General features: G+C 36.4%; 1 protein-coding gene across 1 annotated transcript in view; it reads right to left on the bottom strand.

Moving 5' to 3' along the window:
* The window catches only part of CFAP20DC (CFAP20 domain containing), a gene marked incomplete at both ends in the record, with an annotated part of 42,897 nt that extends 21,270 nt beyond the window's left edge, over nucleotides 1-21,627 (bottom strand). Inside the window, 11 exons of the mRNA XM_082060108.1 lie at nucleotides 1,683-2,011; nucleotides 5,939-6,085; nucleotides 6,649-6,829; nucleotides 7,019-7,155; nucleotides 10,003-10,164; nucleotides 12,719-12,875; nucleotides 13,740-13,854; nucleotides 17,866-17,938; nucleotides 18,788-18,881; nucleotides 19,365-19,454; nucleotides 21,607-21,627. Coding sequence (XP_081916234.1) covers nucleotides 1,683-2,011; nucleotides 5,939-6,085; nucleotides 6,649-6,829; nucleotides 7,019-7,155; nucleotides 10,003-10,164; nucleotides 12,719-12,875; nucleotides 13,740-13,854; nucleotides 17,866-17,938; nucleotides 18,788-18,881; nucleotides 19,365-19,454; nucleotides 21,607-21,627 — 1,506 coding nt within the window. The remainder of the gene's footprint in view (nucleotides 1-1,682; nucleotides 2,012-5,938; nucleotides 6,086-6,648; nucleotides 6,830-7,018; nucleotides 7,156-10,002; nucleotides 10,165-12,718; nucleotides 12,876-13,739; nucleotides 13,855-17,865; nucleotides 17,939-18,787; nucleotides 18,882-19,364; nucleotides 19,455-21,606) is intronic.
* Nucleotides 21,628-22,226: the final 599 nt, after the last annotated feature.

Here is a 22,226-nt window from a genome sequence, read left to right as displayed (position 1 = left end):
CCTCCCTACACCCTCTGACAACAGCCTTATATTCTCCCAAGTGGCCAGCCCCTCCTTCCATGAGCTCTAAACTCTCCTCTTCCACTTGAGCATCCCCAGCAGTTCCCTGTTTAAACACGCAGGTCTCCTGGCTCCCTTCCTTGACTTCCTAGAGTGACCTTTTGGTGACTAATTAGTAACCACTAAAGGGAATTTATAAACACTTGCTGTTTTCAATTTGCAGGCAGAAACATTTCCTCCCCAAAAGCCAAAAGTGACATAAACTGTATAATTCTATTAATAGCACAGTTATTATTGTGCATGTCTTACCGATCTCAGTACCTGCAACAGTCAATGTTTGCTTATTTGAAATTTATCCTGATGCATAACCTGTCTCTTATAGCTTTTTGTAGCTAATACTGATTTTCCATAGATTTGATAAAAAAGTACATAATTCTCCTTTGCAGCTGCACTAACTTCAAATGTAGACTAGGACGAAACTGCAATTTAGCCCCTTTAGCTGTAATTTTTTTAAATTCATGATGCAGTGACATAAACCCAAAGAAAACCTTTGGAATTTTTGGACTTTTTAGCAGTCTGAGATATTTAAACTACAAAGATATGCTTTTTTTTTTTTTTGTAATTAAAATGAAGTTTTATTTATGTTTTTCAGGAGAAAGCCAATTTATGCTCACATGCAACTATTGAAATTGTAGGTTGAGATGCCCATCTTATTTGATACAGGTCAAGAGCATGTACATTTGAATCTTAAAGAAAGCTGTAATACAATGACAAGAAGACAATAATAGAGTGAAAACCTGGAACAATATACCTTACGTCAGTATGTAAGATTAACATATATTTTAAAAAATATATTTCTTATAATTACCATCAGCAATTTGGTTTCTCAGAAATACAAGATATAGAGTATTTCTGTTAAGTTCAGTCCATCTTACTATTATGTAACTTGGTTTCATTTTCTCGGCTATGAGCAACAGATTAGAATGCTAAGAAACAGATTTTTGTAATTAAAAATGAAATACATTAGCATTATGACAAAATTAAGAGTTACTGTAATAACATAATGCAACTATTCAGTGAATTGACAAATTGGTGAATTTCTATATAGTATCAGCTGATACATTTGTTAAAAAACCATTTATTTTCTTTCATTTATTTTATTGCTGAAAGATTTCGACAGTGCAAAAGAGTTAAAGTTGGTGATGCTGAAACAGCTCAGACATGATACAATCAAAAATACCAAGTAAATACCAGTAAAAAGCTGAAATTTCTTAATTTGCTTTTGATGATGCTGGTGAGCAAAACAGTCCCTGCCTACAGTTTGAAAAGGCAGAATGAAGCCTTATTTACTGCACTCTCGCTCAACCGTAAAGGGCTTGTATCTCACTCAAATCTATGATGCAGGCTTTCCTAAAAGCTTTTTTGTTGTAACCATACACCTCTCTGTTAGCAGAGGGGCTGACAGAGTTCGGTTTCTTTCATACACTTGTTACAGAGGGTACACCTGCATTTTCACTCCTGTCTCCAGACAGACAACACAACCTGACAAAGACAAATCTACCTGTAGGTATAGGGGGAAAAGATGATTTATCCCCTCTGTCTAGCTCGAAGACAGAATTTCATCCTAGAAATTTCAGGATGAAGGTGACTTTATCAAGAATTACATGTACAAAGTGGCCTACCTCTTCACTGCTGTCAGTTCCTTCAAAGTTATCTTCAATTTGGGTTTGCCCATGTACTCTGTTACTGTCTTGCTTCAAATCCAAAGGGAAAATGCAAGATTCTGGCGAGACGTTTGGAGACTTCCCATGAGGAGCTGATTGAGGGCTTGATGAAAACGTGAAAATCTCTTTCCTATTCGTTTGGTGATCACTGCTTTCCTTGCCGCGATGTTCAGAGGCGTTCTGTGGTGAGGTTAAGTTACAGCAGGCTGAATCTTCAGTAGCTACAAACTGCTCACTCCTGTCCAACTGAACTCCTTCTGCAAAACCTTCTGGGAACACCCACTCATCTGAAATGTACAATATCTATTTTAATGGCAAGTATGTAAATTATATGTTAACCTGATCACTCATTTTCTTCAGAAGTTGTACAGTAAAATAAGGTTTTTTTAATACAGAGACATTCTGCTTATTGGATTTATACAATTGGAAGAGTGACGAGGATGCAACAAAAAAGACCAGGCTGTTTTTCTAAGTGAGGCAAGGTTAATCAAAACACTTCCAGATCTCAGCTCAAAAAATCCACAGGCTGTGATATGTGATATGCAAACCCGCAATTTGTAAATCTGAAACTATTTAGCTGTTAAGATTTGAAATTGTTCAACTGAATTTCATTCTAGGAAAATATTAATTTATTAAATCTGGCTATTGATCTTTTTCTATAGGCATTTTTTGTGGCTGACATTTTAAAAAAATAATCACACACAGTTGGCGGAAAGTTCATACTATTACAATCTACTGCTTCTTTATTGCTGAAATTCTTCACTTTCTTTTACGTCCAGAACTTATGGTTTAAATCTCAATTTCAAACTACAGCTCTGATGAAAAATAGTGTGACATGAAAAATGTATGAAGATCTCTGTTTCACCAGGTTTCCCTGAATATAGGCAGTGCTAACCTGCCAATTTTAAAACAAACAATAAACTACAGAAATTGATTTAAAGATTGAGTGCACCAGATAAACATGAAAAAGCCATTTTTATACTCTTATTGTTAACTTATATTTTACTGTTTGGAATGACGGTATAGAAAAAAAAAATGTCAATTTGATTGATTAAAACCAATCTCAAATAGCATCTGAGAAAAGGAGAATTGCTCAAGTATGCAATACTCCCTTATCTTCATTAAAGGTAGTGTGGTGTGGATTATTCACTAGATCTCGAAACTTTCTGGCTCCATAAAACAAAGTTACCTTCAACTGTATTAAAAAAGCCTCAATAAAAAATACTAAAAACGTAATAATAAAGTAGCGCTGCAGTAATAAAACGCTTGCTGTCAGAGAAGACAGTAAATTTACTGTGGTATTCTACTCTTCTTAGTTTTGTTAGAGATAATTATCACTTCAGGCAGACTCAGCAGCTTTGGGGGTGGGGAGAAGGGGGAAATCTGAACCATCATAAATGAAGGCAAAAGAAGGAAGAATGAGAACGCTGGGAGAATCAGTTGTCTTCTGACTGGCTTGCTGTGACTTTTCCCATTTACTGAAGAGCGCTAATAAAGCTACTGAGCTCCAGTTAATATCCTAAGCAGTAGTTTGTCCTAGGAACCAGTGAAAAGTAGGGATTTAACACATCTTTTACATTCATGGTTTGCACCTACTCATTCCAGAAAAGACTATTTTTCAGTGTCTACATGAAGACTCCCAAGTTTTCAAGTAAACTCTTTTTATGTTAGATAATCACACTGGTTTAAAACAATCCAGAAGATCATTGTCTACTCTACATAAAAAGTCTATTTCCTAATGTCTCTACTCAGATCAAAAGTACTTCATAAATACAAAGAACTACTGTGAAGATTTAGCATCGGCATAGTATTCAGTCTGAATATTCTGCTTTTTTAGTCTAACCTTCTCTATAAAGAACATCCTTTCTTTCCTGAGATGTTGAAGAAATACACCTGGGTTAGTAATAAGTTAAATGCAAATATCAGTTTGTATACCACAGTATTTATTCTTAATGAAATATACAGGGCGGGGAATGACAGAAAAGTTTAAGGCTTTAAGATGACATTTTATGCTACCTACAGAGCTCAGCAACTTCTGAAACCTGCAGTTAGTGGTGTATTTTGTTAATAGACTACAAGTGAAAGATATGGAGTGTTTTGGACCAAACCAAATCCCATTATCTCTCCGCCACAAACAACACTGGAATTTCTTTTTAACTCAGCATTTCCATGTCAATCGAAATGAACAATTCGGAGTATCTTAGCAAAATATGCAAATTACTATGTAATCACAACACTGCAGCAAACAAGATAAATGCAAGAATGATCACCTAAACATCTAATTAGCTCTTCTACATAGTGAGACTTATGCTAAAGCTTCTAATTGCAGCCTAACATTTTAATGAAGGTTTCAGCACTGCATAAATAAGATTGGCAAACTATAAACAATGCTCACCGATTTTATTTTTTAGCTTGCTTAAAAAAAATTTACCTTGGTAAAGGTACTGAACATCTGCTACAGGAGACATGCTGATTTGAGGTCTATAATAAATCTAAAAGATACTATAAAGAGCAGTGTCTAACCTCTAAGGTAATAAGAGCAATCAATTATAAAAACTCCCTTCCCCCACTAAAATTTAAATTAATTTTTACTCAAGCTAATGGCAGAACAAGTGCAGCACTGTCCCAAGCTCACCATAGGATACAGTTGCACAAGGCTCAAGAACATTAAATGTCTGGTGATAAGAGTAGTGTATGACAAAGCAAACCTGATATTACACAGAACCACAGAATGTCAGGGATTGGAAGGGACCTTGAAAGCTCATCCAGTCCAATCCCCCTGCTGGAGCTGGAACACCCAGATGAGGTTACACAGGAAGGTGTCCAGGCGGGTTTGAATGTCTCCAGAGTAGGAGACTCCCCAACCTCCCTGGGCAGCCTGTTCCAGCGTCTGTTACCTTCATTGAGAAGAAGTTTCTTCTCAAATTCAAGTGGCACCTCTTGTGTTCCAGTTTGAACTCATTACCCCTTGTCCTGTCATTGATTCTCACCAAGAACAGCCTGGCTCCATCCTCCTGACACTCACCCTTTATATATCTGTAAACATTAATGAGGTTAACCCTCAGTCTCCTCCAAGCTAAAGAGACCCAGCTCCCTCAGCCTTTCCCCATAAGGGAGATGCTCCACTCCCTTCATCATCTTCGTTGCCCTGCGCTGGACCCTCTCCAGCAGTTCCCTGTCCTTCTGGAACTGAGGGGCCCAGAAATGGACACAATATTCCAGGTGTGGTCTCACCAGGGCAGAGTGGAGGGGAAGGAGGACCTCCCTCAACCTACTAACCACCCCCCTTCTAATCCAGCCCAGGTAACATTGGCCTTCCTGGCCACAAGGGCCCAGTGCTGGCTCATGGTCATCCTGCTGTCCACCAGGACCCCCCAGGCCCCTTTCCCCTACGCTGCTCTCTAATAGGTCATTCCCCAGTTTATACTGGAACCTGGGGTTGTTCCTGCCCAGATGCAAGACTCTATACTTGCCCTTGTTATATTTCATTAAATTTTTCCCTGCCCAACTCTCCAGCCTGTCCAGGTCTCTGGATGGCAGCACAGCTTCCAGTGTCAGTCACTCCTCCCAGCTTGGTGTCATCAGCAAACTTGCTGACAGTCACTCTATTCAAATCATCCAAATCATTGATGAATATATTGAATAATACCGGCCCCAATACAGACCCTTGAGGCACTGCACTAGATCCAGGCCTCCAACTGGACTCTGCCCCATTGACCACGACTCTCTGGCTTCTTCCCTTCAGCCAGTTCGCAGTTCACCTCACCACCCGGTCATCCAGACCGCACTCCCTCAGTTTAGCTGTGAGGATGCTGTGGGAGACTGTGTCAAATATGGATATCATAATTAATATCCTAAACTCTTATCTGGAACAAGTAAAAAATTTCTCATACATTTGATGTTTGGAGTCTTTAGCATTAAATTGAATAGGGATTTAAAGAACAAATTATTTTTAGTTCTTTCCCTTTAAACATGAAAGCATGCAATTTTTCCGTTTTTTTTTAGCTATTCACTGCTCTGGTACTCTGCCTAATCCTGTAAATCTTTATCAATGCTCAAAAGCAGTTCTGTTGCAGGGTGGTTAATTTCCATAATCCCCCACAACACAGACATTTATATTTTATGTGAACTGTTTGAGTCCCTCAAAATTTACAACAGATGCCCCTGTGTCACGCATAACTGAGACGTAAAATAACATAAAATTAGCACCATACCACTGGATATCTCCCATGTGTTTCTGGCTGCATTTTTTGGAGATAATCTTCTATGACTGTTCTTGTTTGCTGATGGTCCTTGTGGTGAGGTGAGCTGAAAATCTGGTTGTCCACTCTCAGAGGTTTTCTGAGTCTGAATTTCAGGGCCTGAAATACAACCCAGAAGCTTATGAAATGCCTGTGAACCCTCACATTGTGTGCTTTTCTTACTTGATGCACGGAAAAAACAGCATATGGAGCATTGTCCTGGGATATAAACATCTTCCCAACAGTAGGGCAATCTTGTAGGGCAGCAGGAATATCACAGTCGTAAGAGAGTAAAAATTCAACACAAGGTATAGAAGAAGTGCAAACCATGTAAGTTACAAAAAGTAAGCTTGCAAAAGTCCGCAAAATCATCGAGAACCACTGGAATAGCCGAGTTATATCCACAGCATGAAGGAAGGAGGAATATGTGTTTAACCTGTGGCTACTGCCAGCAGGTGCTGATCCCTGGCTCAAACACAATACAAATACCTGAAGCAAGAATAAGCATTTATTCCATCACCTACAGGAGAACAAGCCATGATTTAATTTAAATGTCTTCAGTGATAAACAAGGTAGATAAAGGATGAGAAAAGCAGAACATGAATCTTACATTCTGAAGTCAGAACCATGCAAAAATTTGGGCAGTTTGGGAACTCCACGTATTCTTTGCTTTATGCTCTTACCATTTGGACTTACACCTCCAGTTGTCTGGTGAGTATTTCTTTTCCCTCCTTGATCTAAAGAACCATTGCATGGTGAGAACGATAGCTCCCATCTCTCAGTGTCTTCTGCAGATTCAGTTCCCTTTCCTGAATTCTGAAGTTGGCACGATCTATTGCTTTTGCTACCCCAGGTCTTTGTTACCTTGAAAGACATTATTTTCTTAATGAAAGACAAAAATGTAACAGCTTTCAAAATACTCAAAGGCAAACACACATTTTGAATTAAGCTTATTTTTCAAATAAATGTTTCCAAATCTCTTTCTTTTTTTAAATATGATCTTTTCAGGAAACTTTATGGTAGGTACAGTTCTGTGTGGTTCAGCCTTCTTACCTCTCTAGACACCTTTGTATTGACTTTTTTGTTTGAAGATGGAGGTGGCCCAAGGATCTTTGATCCAAATGCAATATGTGATACATCCCGAGTTTTACTGCTGTGTATATTGCCTTGTTCTCTATTAGCCAAGCTACCTAAGTTAAGAAAAATAAGAGGTTTAAGGAAATATTACAGTACTTACAAAGAATAAGTATTAATACTTACATCAAATCAACTGAAATAAACCACTGCTGAACATAGATAAAAATTACGTTCCTTTACAGCACAATCACTAGAAATAGGAAGAAATAGCAAAAGCACGTTTTACAAAAGTGTGTCAACATAGAAGTGACAAACTTCTGGTCTATTACACAGATATATTTCTAATGTCCTTGCTTTAGACATTTATGTAAAAAGGAGCTATTTATAAACAACAACAAAAAAAAATGGTTTGCATGATATCTTTAGAACTTCAATGAAAACTGAACTTGTGAGAGGGAAAACAACTCTAATTAATAAATAACATAATAAATAAATAATAACACAAGAAAACTGAAGCAAGACTCTCAAGGTATCACTCACAGCTCAGCGGAGAACTATTTATAATGCATTAGCCACCAAATATCATAATTTACTATACTAATAAGCACAGAAGCAGCCACTTTCTGTCATTACCTTCTTCCCTTTCTCCTGATGTGACATTTGGTTGCTGCTAACAGCTGCCATTTCACAACATTAGATGACCTGTCTTGGTTTAACATCCATTTCTTTAATTTGCTGACTATCTTGGGATGTTGTTAGCTCCAATTAGAAAAGCTGATTTGCATGAAAATCTCTGTTTACAAACACATTAATTGACTGCAATTAATTACCTACATCTACACATAACAGTGTGTTGATGGCATAATGAAATAATACGTGTAATTAAAAGTGGATGAGACTAAAAATAATTTGAGCTTTTGGTTATCTGCTAAACAAAGTTTAGCAGATAAAAAGAACATTTTCCAATTAAAATGTATGTAAACATACCAAAGCTTCAATTTTCAAAAAGGCAAACTTCTGAAATTTGGAAAACATTTCTGGAAGGACACATTATGTTCATAAGATGGGATTGAAAAGAAAGGTTAAACCTTGAACTGAAGGCATTTTATTTTCATGCAGGTCAGGGATCTTATAATTAATTATTTTACTCTATATACGTAATGGTTACAAATCTTTGTAGTCCAGACAGTAAAATCTCAGTCTTATTTTAAATTAACATTCATTTTTCTGTTTAGATACATCATTCATACTATTATATTCATCTAAGTGTTACAGTCCCTCATATTCTGACAACCCAGGCAAGAAGTATTGATTTTAATACAGTCACTGAGAAACTGAATTCCAGAATTTCCTCTGCTATTTCGAAAACAAACATAAAATCAAACTTCCCAACAGAACTTTGGCTTGACTGCTTGTAGGGCGAGAATACTCTAAAAATATTATTTGCCCTTTAATATTACAAAATTGGTACTAGCGTGTAAAATAAAGCTGAATGTAATTTCAGTAAATGTACAATGGGTCTTACCCTAAGCAAGAATTTAAAACCTCTCCTATAAATTTCCGTTGCTGTAGGACACAGGCTGCCGTTACTCAAGAGGTATTAATATACCATGAGAGCAAAAGTCAACAACTTGAACAAGCGTCAGCATGGTAGCTTAGTGACAATGATCAAATCTTTGAGTTTTGTTTTTTTTTGTTGTTTTTTGTTTGTTTGTTTGGGGGTTTTTTGAGTTTTCTTTCATATACCAGTAAAAGCAGAAGAAAATAAGTTTAAAAAGTATTTTCTTAAATATTTCATATTATCAAGGTTGTTCCCAAAGAAATACTTCATACAAAGTTAATTTTTCTTTAGAGTGCTACACATTAAATACAATTTTGGGCTGTAAGCATTTTGTCTTTTATACTGTTAAACTTCACCAGTAGTTACCATTCCCTGTAATTTATCTTACTCATTTGGTCAATACTTTGCACAAGTATTTCCAGAGCATTTTGACAGAAATGGTGGAAATGGTCATTCCCTGAATTCAAACACTGAGGATGAGAATCCTCAAGCCTGAGAAAGCACTAAAGACAGTGGAATAAAAATGTAGCTTCCTTATCTACAGCACCACTTCTAACATCGCCTACGCTGGAGAAGATGTATTGGAAATGGATCCTTTAACTGATTTGCTTCTCCAGACCCACTTTGAAGCTACTTCAGACCTACTTCCTTCTCAAAAGATGTTCTAACTGCCCTGGTTTAGTATGATGAATCAATGACTCATAAAAGCTGGTACAGAGTAAGGGGAAAACAAAAAACTTTAGTAAGACATAGCAATTATTATATGGGTCAAATTAAAGGCTTAGTCTTGTGTCTTGTACAGAAGCCAATAACAATGCAAGAAAGGAGTAAAGACGATGCCTATAGTGAGATTTCACTGTGTGTTTTTCTAAGCTGTAGAAGTAAGAAGTTTATGTACTTCTTAAGTTTAAGCTGAAAATAACCATCAATTCAACATTTTATAATAAAAGAAGTTAAATTATCAGTTCTTCATGAAGGACATGAATCAGAGCATACAAAATATTCTCCTTTTAAAATCCATTATAACCCTCTTGTTTTTTAAAGAAGTGCCTGTACATATTCCAGGAAATTCACTATTGCAAGTGGATCTACAGAAACTGGATTTACAAAACCAGTAATAACCCGGGAGTGTAACAACTGAACGGCAACACTTCAATTTACATTCAGAAGACATGCCTCAAATATTATTATAAATCCAATGTTTGAATTAGAATTCTTCAGGCTGCACACAGATCTCAAACTATAAAACAGACGTGTCTATATGCTCATGATACTGCAGCTATGCAAGAGTTTTCATGTTTAAGCCACTGGAACTCTTAATGCGTACTTTTACAAAAAAAATCTATTATTTGTACACATACTGTATAGATCATATTCACAATATTTTCATACAACACACCTGTTTCTTGCGCCGTCACTGGTTGTCTCCTGCATTTTATTTCTGGCTTGTGAATTTTAGTCAGGTTCAGCACTTGTGTAACTTGCGGCACGTCCGTATTTAGCCGGCAGGTTCGAGGAATAGCATCTGTGGGCTCACCTGGCATAAATGGAACACACGGATCTAGAATCAAAACACATGGGCTTTACTTCGCTCAGATGACACGATGGGATTAAATTCAACTGATATTATTTGTTAGATTATTTTACTTCAGTTCATATGGTGGGTCTGAACTTAATAGATTATGGTCATTTGAAAAACTTGCTGCAATTGGCCACATTTAAGACAATAAGTATGTAAATTCTGAAGGGATACTACATATTTTTTTAGGCAAAGAAAATGGAATACATTTAAATTAAGAAATACCCACCAATGGCTGGAATAGTCATAATAAACCAGCTTCTTTCATCTAGCAAATGAACAAGCAGAACAGAATCACAAAGTACATTTCCTTCATTTTTATTACAAATCAGCTTTAATCAGCTAATATTGATACCCTGATTTTCAGACAAAATGAACATCTGAAAATGGTATTGAGAGAAGTCCTGTACGTGCAAATAAAAAATTCACAAGCTTTAATTCCAAAGGTTGGACACCATTACGCTTTCAGGACAGACTAAAAAGCCATGAACTGATCTATTCTTGGGACATCAGGCACCAGTAGAACGTGATTTGATTGTCTCTGCCTTCCCTTTGATAACCAACATAGACTAAGTTTATGATAGTTCTTCTCTACAAAGACAGATATCCAGAGTCAGAACCATTCCTGATGTTGTGATGCAAATTCATTCCAAATTTTATACGACCCGAATATATTAAGTTAATGAACGTTAGCTTCTTTTCCAAGGATAAGAAAACATAACCCCCAAACCGAACACAAATAATGAATCAAGTTTTGAGATCCTAGTAGAAAAAAAATCAAGTGTCCCATGCTACATTTTATTTTTTCACCAAGCCAGTACATTATTTACTGCTGTAAGGCAATACTTAGTGATAAAAACCCCAACGTAACCTCAGGATTACTATAGAAAACAGAAACCAGGTACATATAAAGCTTGTATGCCCAATGTCACGGGGCAGATAAATTCTTTCCTCTTCTATCTCAATGATCTCATATAGAAATTATTTCTTAGTATACATGGTTTCTCCTTTCAACTTGCTATAATTTTAAGAATGCAAAACATACTAAGAACGAACAACCACGTTGCACCTTGAAATCACTGTTTCTACCACCAGGGAGGCTTAAGCAGAGAACTTGACTCTCATTACACGTTGCAATGTCATTGTAGTCAGTGGAACTCCACTAACTGGTCCGACCATCTGAGAGGGAACAAGCTTTATCAAATCATGATTGTTAACTCAAAGTTCATTAATAATAACAAAAAACTACTATTGCTTTTCTGTAATTGAGTGTGAAATATAGAGTTATTTTAATACAGCCAAACTTTGAGACTTGCCTAGATAAGGAAATGCGTAAGTATACAGAAAATACTAATGGCCACCAGCTGTGTAATAATCACAGAATTAATAATCCAGTAATTAAAGTGCGATATTCTACCATGTACACAGTTTATTAAAGCTGTCTATTCATTATGCTAACTACATTTTGGAATTTTGGAACTAATTTAAAACATTTATGCACATTTCAAAATCTGTTTAGAATAGAAGGGAGAAAATGAACCAACAGAAAAAAAGCCGAGGCCTCTCACTGCAGTTTCTGCTGAGACTTCACCAGATTCTCTCTGTAGCCATTTTTTGAGTTAATATTCTTCCCAACCTTACCAACACACTCTCCCTTACTGGTTTAGGTTTTCCAAATGGAAGATACATTTTGTTAAATATACAATACTGCTCACTGTCCCTCCTTTGGAAACCAGAATTCTTTTTTCAGGTGTGCTCCTTCAAAAGCCACTAAACAAGAATCAGAACGAAATCGAAGCACAACTAGGCTGCCTCTAAAATAAGAAAGTGCCAGCTGTGCTTTTATAAATTCCTCCTCTATTACTGCAAATATCAGCAAGGAATGAAGTTCTCTCCCTTGGAAAATAATGACTCAGGATTATGATGCTAGTTATGAAACTTCTGACCAATATCCTGCTCTACTACAAATATAATCTCTCATTTTTCACCTCATCACCAATATTACTTTTCCAATGAACAAGGACACATTAGGATAAACGGACTAAAGATCACAGAAAGATGTTTATGATAGTTTCACAGCTCTGTTTCATTCAATAACGTTTTGTTATAGTTTTGCCTTGAATTATTTAAAGAAGAAAGCTTTCATCAGCTGCTGATGTCCAAAATTAAGAAAACAAGCAGTAAATGCTGCTGAGTTGAGGTATTTATCTTGCCTTTCAGATACTCTCTTATTGGCCAAAACCCGATTTCTATCAGCATATTATACCCTCATTAACCCAAGCTCTCTACTTGATAAATCTTGCTAGAATGTCTTCAATAAAATACCTCTAAGGATATAAATGTTTAAAACAGAGGAGTACACATATATTTAATTAGTCACCTGAAGTTCAACACTATCAGATTTAATATGCTGTAATACCACTTCATTTTTCATGAAATCATGTAATCTTTCAAATTGCCAATCTGATGACTAAGAAGCTTTTGATTTTACAATACGAACAGTTTTCATTAAGACTACATAGTAATTACAACACACCATCTTCCTCAGCTGTATCTTGAGGCTTGGATTTTAAAGTGAAGATCTTTCTCAGTTTACAGTTAGCTGAAATAATAATTCCATCCAAAGACTGGAAGACAGCTCCTCCAAATATTTCACTGGTGAATGCAACCAAGTCAATACACATATTGCACCACTAGAAGAGAGAAACAATACTCTTTAATAAAACCCAAACACTAATCATTGCAGAAGAGTACTTGTGTATAGTTGCCTAGAAATGAAGACTGTGTAATATTAGATTCTCACAGACTGCGATCATCAACACACAACTTTTTGATAATAAAATGATATTGCTGTATTCAGACTTACAATGATTACTTATACAAACAAATTAGTATGTATGACTTAGTGACTACGAGCCCAAATGAGCTCTAGCATATCCACAGTATGTTTTGCAGCTACTTTGAGGTAACCTGTGAGAAAAGACATTTATTGAAGGTTTTCAGGGGGGATGTGTGGTGAAAAGTTATTCAATATATGTTGTGGCTGGGGGTGGGAGAGGGGAACAGGGAGAAGCTGAGGCTATTGTTTTATTTTAATCAGTTTGACATATACATTGTTTTATATATATCAGCATCTGGAAGAACCTGAAACCTGTGCAAACAGCCATCAGCTACAGTCTACCTGCAGCTCCTATGAATGTGACTGAAGGCCAATACAGGAGAAGATACACATGAACAGGAACACTATAAAGTATCAGAGACACAGAGAACTTTATAAAGCCTGAACAGATAGAAATGACAGATAAACACATCACAAACAACATTAATCTAGGAAAATGGGAATGAACTCCTAATGTTAGAAGATGGGCAGAAGTGTAAGTAGGATTAAGCGGCTCTGATACCATCCAGTAAAAGGTCATTCACATGGACCCTGCAGTGGCATGAGCTGAATTCTAAAGTAAGCAGTAATTTCAACAGGTCTATAAACTTACATAAAACATTTTTGATAAAAAAATCGTGCTCAACCACAGTTCAAGGAATATTCCCAAAGTACCTACTATATTGCGCTTGATCGTAAACAGAGGAATTTTTGCATGCAGAGGGGTTACAGACAACTCCTTGTGGACTGTTGATAAATACAATCTTCTTTTAATATTTCCTAAATCCGTTATCCTATAAAAGAAAAAGCAAGAGAGAATGGAACAGATCTTTGTCAATTCAATAACCAAGTATCTTTGGGTGAACACAAAGAGTATTCATATGCAGAACCTTTATGTCAGTGACAGCAAATATAGAATTTAAGAATTACTACTTTTACAAGATGAGTAATAAGATCTCTTGCTCAAATTCAAACTTGGTGGCTATAGTCCTACATATATAAAATCACTTTACATGCTAATTTTATTTCGAGAGTCTACACTCTTTACTGGATTTCCATAGCCCTTCAGACTAGGAAAGAATTCAATTTGTACGCACTGAGAACCCAGTAGGCCAATAGTCACACTTGTTTCTGCCTCTGAAGCTTGTGCTATCTTGGGACACGCTGTCACCTGCTAACTAGAAAACATTATTTGATTTCTTTTCCTAAAAAGGCCTCTGTCTTTTATAAAGACTCTTTCTCAGCTTAAAAATAGCCACAAGACATTGTTGTCCATTTAGCTTCCAGAGCACATTATCTTCAAATGTGAATTATAACACAAGTTTTATCCTTCTCCCTCCTGAAAATTATCAGGTACCTTAGCAATAGAAAGGCCATTAGTAAACATAGAGCTCAGTTACATTCTGAAATGCAACACAAACTACATTCATTTAGATAAAAATACACACATTTATATCAGAATCTCTCATATAAGTCTAAAATAAGCTGTTTCTTGTGATGCTATGTATGCTGCAAAAAGCAGCAAACCATAAAGTTATGATCACACCTAAAGAAGTTTAAAATTTATTTCAGTAAAGAAATTTAAAACAAAAATATTTATATTCTACAGGTGAAAGTAGGTGAAGCATTTGAAGAACAGGCAAAATTAGTCTTAAAATTCTGTAAAATAATTTATTTCCTTGCAGAAGATCATTATTTGAGAGCTGCTGTAACTTTCGGACTTCCCAGCTACTTTGCTTCTTGGAAAATAAAACTAAAACAAGAGTCTTATGAAACTTTTCTGAACTAATTCTGACAAAGGGAGTTCGAATGTTACAACTTAGTTGTAAGCTGACTCAAGAGTACTTGTGGTGAAACTCAACCATTGTTTTTGTTATCAGAAACACAATCTATGTTAAACCTACAAAGGCAAGAAACACCTGCAGCACACATTTGATTTTCAAAGATGCATTAAAAAACAACAACAACAACAAAAACCTATGTAGGAGTTAATGTATTTTTATTATGTGTGTGCTCAAGTATTTATATCGAAGGGTCAGACATGTGATAGAAAAGTAATGAGACTATGTTGAGAAAAATGAGGTAGTCAACAGGAAAAATCAACCTCATTTATAATAATATTCCTGTGATCAGCAGGTGCACAACTCTCCCAGCTATGGTCATTAACAGCATTCATTTCACACTTAACATCTACATTTACAAAGCATTTGAAAGTAAAATTACCTTCCAATTCAATTTTCAATTTTATTTTGTACCTTCAACTTTGATTGACTATTCTCCTCACAATGGTAACTATAGTGACATTGCAAGTAAATGGCAGCAGCTACCCAGGAGTACAGATAAACTCATCTTCTCGGATTACCTATTCATTTTGCTTCTGTATGTGTAAGAATTTATAACCGTTTGTTAATGTTCAATTCAAGGCTTAAAATGAACTTAGAAAAAATGATGCTGGACTATTGAAGGGATGCTTCATTTATCAGGCTCACTTGTTCTTAAAATGAAAGTGTTTTTCTCCTCATAAATGACCTAAACTGGAAGTTTACCAAACACGAAAGCAGGTATTTCATTGATGTTGCTAAGCAAAGAGAAAGTACCATGCAATTTATTATTAATGGAAATCTCTCTGCATCCCGATCAAAATCCAGATAGAATCATCTGCTAAAGCTTTACTACTAGTATGTTGGTATATTATAGTACTTAGCAATTGTAGTGACATCAAAACTTCTCTTGTTCTGCTCCAAGCAGCTCACAACCTCTGCAGGCTACTTAGACCCTAAGACTTTATGTACTGGACAGATTTAGATACCACACCAGTTTTCTGGTTTAACTCTAGCAGGATATTATGGGGTTTATTTTTTTTAACTTTCTCCCAAGATACTGCAAAAGAGATTATCATCAAAATAATTGAAGATAACATTCATATTCTTTAGCCACCTGGATCTCCAGGTGTAAGCAATTTCTCAGTGTTTCAGGATGATTTTTCAGCCCCAACACTGTCCTTTCTTTCTTCCTTCCTCACCTTGGGAAATGTGTCCACTGACAAACTTTGAACCTATAGCTTTTAACAGAAGGTGGGGATTTCTTTGTTACAAAAATGAGAAACTTATTCTGACTTCTCCCCTTCAATAACTGAAGAAATGAGAAATTACAGCTACAAAACACCCGAGGGAAAAAAAAATCCAATGAAATAGCCTCTGCAAATGACACATTAAACACAAGCTACAAGCACTGAAGGAAAGGAGAGTTCAATGTCTGAGACTGTTCTGGGTGGAGCACATATTCAGTTCTTCAGATAAATTTTGGTACCCATCTGTATCTGTTCAACCAAAACCAAGAATCACAAATTCCTTGATTGATACCTTTCAAAAGTAGAAGCAGAGCAAAGGTTTTTATAGAGGCATAGATGGGTGGCAAGTACCCAAAAGAACCCAACTCAATACGACACCATAGAAAATCTGGATTCCTGTACCTGTCACTAAGTCTCTGTCATCTGTCTACAAAATGCCTACGAGAAGTACATCTATGTACTTGATTTCTGTTCACTGTGTGACATATCCTGTTTGTTTATCCTTTGAAGATTTTCGTGGTAGAAATTCAGCATGCCACAGTGGAATATATAATGTTACCAACATGCTGCAGGTCACAAAAGCCCCCTAACACAAACCACTGAGACTAAAATACCTGCATGGATTGTTATAAATCCACGGAAGAATTTTAATACATATGACTCAATTCACACTAGCATATTCCTTGTTAAAATAACAAAATATTTCAAGATGACTCTACTTACATGAAGGTACAGAAGATAACAAAACTACCCAGCAACATTAAATAACACACCGTCCTAAATTTATGAAATAGATTATTCACATCATAATGAATGCTATTTCTCTACTACAGTATAGCTGGAATGCTATTTTCTCAGCATCTCATTTTGATCTCTTTGACTTAAACCTACAAGAGTTGTTTCCCCTTCCTCCCAGCACAAGAACCTTCAGACAATCAAGAAAAGCTGACACCTGCGGGTACAGATGAATGCGAAGTTACAGAAGGACAAACAAAAATACAAATCTGAATTAACTGTACTTAGTTTAATTGCATATTATTCAACCTATCATTTTCCTGCAGGGTTTTTGACGGCATATTTCTCTTGTTAATCCAAATCTTCAGTGTTCCAGTGGCTACAAAGCTGAGTAGGTTGTGCTGGTCACATACAGCTGGTGCTACCGGGGGGGAATGGTGTCCAAAGACTGACAGTTGCCCAAGTTTAAAACTGTATTAAATCATTTCACATCAAACTAATGAAAAAAAGGTCTGTTTCAACTGGATGTCTTTCATTACAGCATGGACCTAATTATACCAATTGAGCATTCCAAATTGATCGAGCTTTTTACCGTTTGTTTGGTTGCTTTTTTCTCTCCCCTGATTATTAGAATATATATTTATTTTTGCCCTGAACCAAAGGGTCCTGGAATAGTTATTTATAAATTGTATAGTTATTTATAAATTGTTTATGAATTTTCAGGACACCCTTACGAGCCCAGATTTTCATGTTTGATAAATTCATGTCCCATTTTTTCAAATTTTTCATCAACTTCATGTGTGATTTTTAGAGCTTGTTCTGTCTTCAAAGGAATGTCACTATTTAAAACATCCAAAAAATAATGATCTCATTAGCTTAATTACTTCTTATTGACTTGATAAGTCACTATGCTTTAATGCAAAATCTGCCACTGCAATTAATGGCTGCAATCAGACATGCAATTTACATTAAGTGTTTGAGGAAATTTAATGCGTCTTACAGTAACTCAGCAGAGAAGTCTTGTCCCAGTGGCACAAGAATCTGAAGTGTCAGAAATTGCTGGATCAGTCCCACTAGAAACAAGGAGAAAAATGAAATACATGTGCAATGTGCGTGCAGATACACAGTTCACCATCAAGCATTTCAATTGTGTACCATCCAGATAAGCTCCTGTGACACTATTTCCCAATGTTCACACAACATATGAACACAAGAAAAACCTGAAGAAAACCAATTCAAACTGCAATAAAAGTGTTGGTTTAAAAGTCCCTTATGTGGCTTTGGTGGAATTCTCATGAAAATAAAAGGATTTTTTTTTTTTAAATTACAATTCTACATTCTGTTCCAAGAGTATGTAGACACCAAATATCCCATAGGAACTATAAAATAATGTTTTCCTATCAACATTATCTTACAGTTGTATGAAGGTTGCTCTCACATTTGTGACAATGTGCAGCTTATGAAACAACTTCAAAAAAAACCCAAAATGCAATCCAGATCATTATAACAATATTCAGTGGAGGCTTCTGATATTAGAACAATAACAAAGGAGCTCAACTGAGGGAACAAACTCAAGAAATCTTTCAGAATTTAGGGAAAATAGGTAGTACTTTACTTTTGATACATTTTACTTTAATTTTTGCTACATAAAAGTAAAAATACTATAAAAAGTAAAATGAGAAAGGGGACAGAAACGATCCCACATTCTGTAAAGCCAATAGAACTACTGGCTTCAAGTGCTGGATGGAGTCAGAAGTGATTTGCCAGCCATCCGTCTGCTGCTAAAAAGTGAGTGAAAAACCACTTTGCTAATGCTGAATTACACGCAAAGTAAGGGAGAATAATGTAAGCTTTGCATTCCAATAGAAAACCGATTTAATAATCTGAACAGCATCGCAGACATTTAATTCTTTGATACTTACAAGTTTGTTTGGTTTCCTTTGGCAGCTGCATTTTGTTGATTTGACTGCTCCCTTCAAGTACAAAAACAAAGCCCTTTACTTCTTTATCATATTCCTACAAAAAGGAACAGCAAACAAACATAAGCATCCTGATGGAACTCTTCTCACAGCCAACCCTGCTACTAACATGCAAAGCTACTTGTTTGTTTTTAAAATCACAGATGACGGGTGGCACTGCATGTATGACAGTAGTTGAAATATGATGGTAATAACATAATCCATAGAAATATGTCATTTACTTATACATTTAAGGAACAAATATTGCTGACAAACAGGACTCGTGATCCTATGGGCTCAGCCCGATCCATCGGTTATCAGAACAGCAAAATTACTTCCTAAATATTTGAACTATAAAATTATGCTGTGACCAAGCCAGTCTGCAAGCAGGCGTAAGAACTAATTTAGTCTGTCATAAAGGCAGAACTGCAAGCGAGAACTCCTCTGCCAGGTCAAAGCCCTCATTACCATCTAATTTAAAGCTTCATTCACATTTTTCTGTTTTATATTTGAAGTTTTGTAAGTTTCTTTAAAAACTTACTTTCCATATAGCTGATGGGCTGCCAAAAATCTTCCATTTTGCTCCTGGGTTCTTGCCTTGAGCACTGAATATTTCAACAAATGGGCCACCCTACGATAAAATGGTTTAAAGATACATGATCCAACCACATGTTCAGCCCAGAACCACTAACAGTTGAGGTGAGTCCATAAGGACAATCCCTCCTCACATCAGGCAGTTACCACAGTAGCATTATCAATGAGTCAGATGGCAGAATATTAATAACAGTTTCTAGACTAAAATAATATAGCAATCCATATAGTCAATATTTGGCTTTATTACAGGATCAGCACATAAGGCTGAAGGAATACCATGGAATATTTTAATTATTTTGTTTGTAACGTCATTCTCTAAAAAGCAAAATTATCGTAAAAATTCTAACAACATGCTGGAGATTAGTAATTTATATTTGCGTATGGGTTATTTCTACAGCTTGCCAAATGAAGCCAGTTTTAAAGCACACTGAAAAAAACGTATTGCATATTGGATATTTTGTCTGATTTCCTATGCAAATAAAATATACACAATTTGTCTACATATGTGCATATGTTTGGCTCTGTCTACACATGTGAGCATGTCAAAGACATCTCCCAGTAACTTTCCTACGAGTTACCAAATTGCAACCTGATTTGACCAGTTTGTGAAACCACAAACATTTTCTACATTTCTGAGCCAACTGAAGCGGCTCCACAGATCCGATCCTACCTATCTCACCATAAAGAGGTAAGGACTGTACTCATGCTGCAGCCGTCATAAGCATCATCAAATTAATACTGGGAAAAGATTATGAATGCCACTGCCAGGTGAAAACTCCTTAGACAGAACATCCCAGAGTCTAACCACAGGCTCTCGGGGAGGCAGCTTTATCATCTCTGCTTAGGGAATTATTTGCTTCAATATTTTTCACAAAAAATGTGACAGCTGCTGTATTCAGCCTGTAGTTTGATAAGAATCTTTTTGAGTAGCATGGTTGACCTAATCCGTCCTTACAACTCCACCACTCCCTTCTCATTCCTCCTTCCCTGCACTCCCCGGTTCTCTTTATGCTCAGCTGCCCAAACTATTGTAAACAAGTCAGAATGAGGAAGAGGGGCGAGCAGCCTTGCCGGCAAAATAAATGCTCTTCAAAGTATGTTTTCAGAGAACATCAACGCTGCACTGTATATGAATTAGGTGTTTTCCTCTGCCCAGTCATGTTGCTAATCCCAGCTACTAGACTTACTGAGTTCTTAGGAGATTCAAAATGGCATTACATAAACCACACTTATTAAATAGTTTTTAAATTTATAATGGATTTAAAAAAAATACGGCATACTATCAGTTTGAAAGTTACCTGACATATTTAACCACTAAAGGATCAAGCTCTCAGAAAGTTAAAAGGGATTCTCGACTGCAGAGTTGTATGTGCTTGTAGCAAATCTTAACAAACAATTGGCTTTTTAACGCATATTTACAAGTACATTTTCTCAATAATTCAGTGCTCGAGTAGGACCTGATTTGAGGTTAAACTAACTGAACGCGACACAGAAAACGACCAGACATGACGGAAGAGAATGCTGAACACACACTGATAGGAGCAGCTGAGCGAAGTCACTCAGTGCCGCAGTGGATGGGCTGGATCTCCTGGGTGCTCCAGGGGCAACGAGAAGCTGTGAAATGTCACCATCAGTCAGAGGGGAGTATGGGGCATCTTTTGGGGAGCACAATCCTGCAAAGCCAACAGCACCCAGGCAGCAGCATCAGAAATAGCATATAAAGCTGAGATAGGCCAGGTAATAGCATCAGAAATACCAGTTTTGGGTACTGATGTAGCACATCTGGCAGCTGGGGTGGGCTGCTCTCCCGGGAGGGGATCGGTGCGGAGAAAGGGATGTGAATGATGTGACCAGCATTGTCACAACCCTGTGCTGGACCAAGAGAACAAACCAACCCCCTTTCTGATTATACTTCCCATGTTGGGGTGGGAGCAGCCGGGTTGAGTTCCCCACCCCACAACAATAAAAACAAAAAGCCATTGGTAACAGCACGCTGGTGTCCATTCTAGACCTGACAGCATCAGCATCTACCTGCTGTTCCATAACATTTACATTAAAATACCGAATAATGAAACAGTACAAAACGTTTCTGTATCTGGATTTTCCACCCCCCGGAATAAGCCATTTTAATTGAGTTCTCTCAGAGGTGAAACGAAAGAGGGCAAAAAATAAAACTATTTCTGTTTTACCTGATATTGATTTTTGAACATTTTCCAGCTTTCACACGCAAAAAATAATTTCAGCTTCTCAATCAGTAAGGACACTTACAGACTACACTGGAAAAAAAAACACAGATAAAAAACTTTATACAGGATTGGACAATAAAAAAAGCTTATAATGAAACCCCAACCATATTTCAAAAGATAAGAATACTACTACAAAATACTTTTTATGAGTATAGAATGTATATCAGCTGCATCAGAGTGCTAGCACAAAGGAATTAGGATAAAAAAAATGTAAACATTGACACTGTCTTGGAAACATTCTCTTTATGCATCAAGTACTCAGCGCTGCCTTTTCTTAAAGTAAAATTACTAATTTTATGTCAGTCCTTATTTTTAACAATGAAGGTTTCCTCATTCCTTAAAAATGCTTGAGAATAATCTTTAATACACATTTTTTATTATCCTTTCTTATTGAGCGCCCACTGGAAAACATTCAACTCCATTAAAGAGCAGCTTAACATTTAATATAGAAAAAGAGAAACATATGGAACAGCTGCAATAGAAACCACTCCATCTAGAGACACTTGGCAGAGACTTCTGAGACAAATTATCTTCTTTCACATGCAGCATTCTTCTTTAGGATG

Source organism: Streptopelia decaocto, assembly GCF_964273445.1.
Source record: "Streptopelia decaocto genome assembly, chromosome: 8".
In the NCBI taxonomy this organism is placed as follows: domain Eukaryota; kingdom Metazoa; phylum Chordata; class Aves; order Columbiformes; family Columbidae; genus Streptopelia; species Streptopelia decaocto.
Note: the sequence above shows the minus strand (reverse complement) of the source record. Positions and strands in the feature narration are given on the sequence as shown.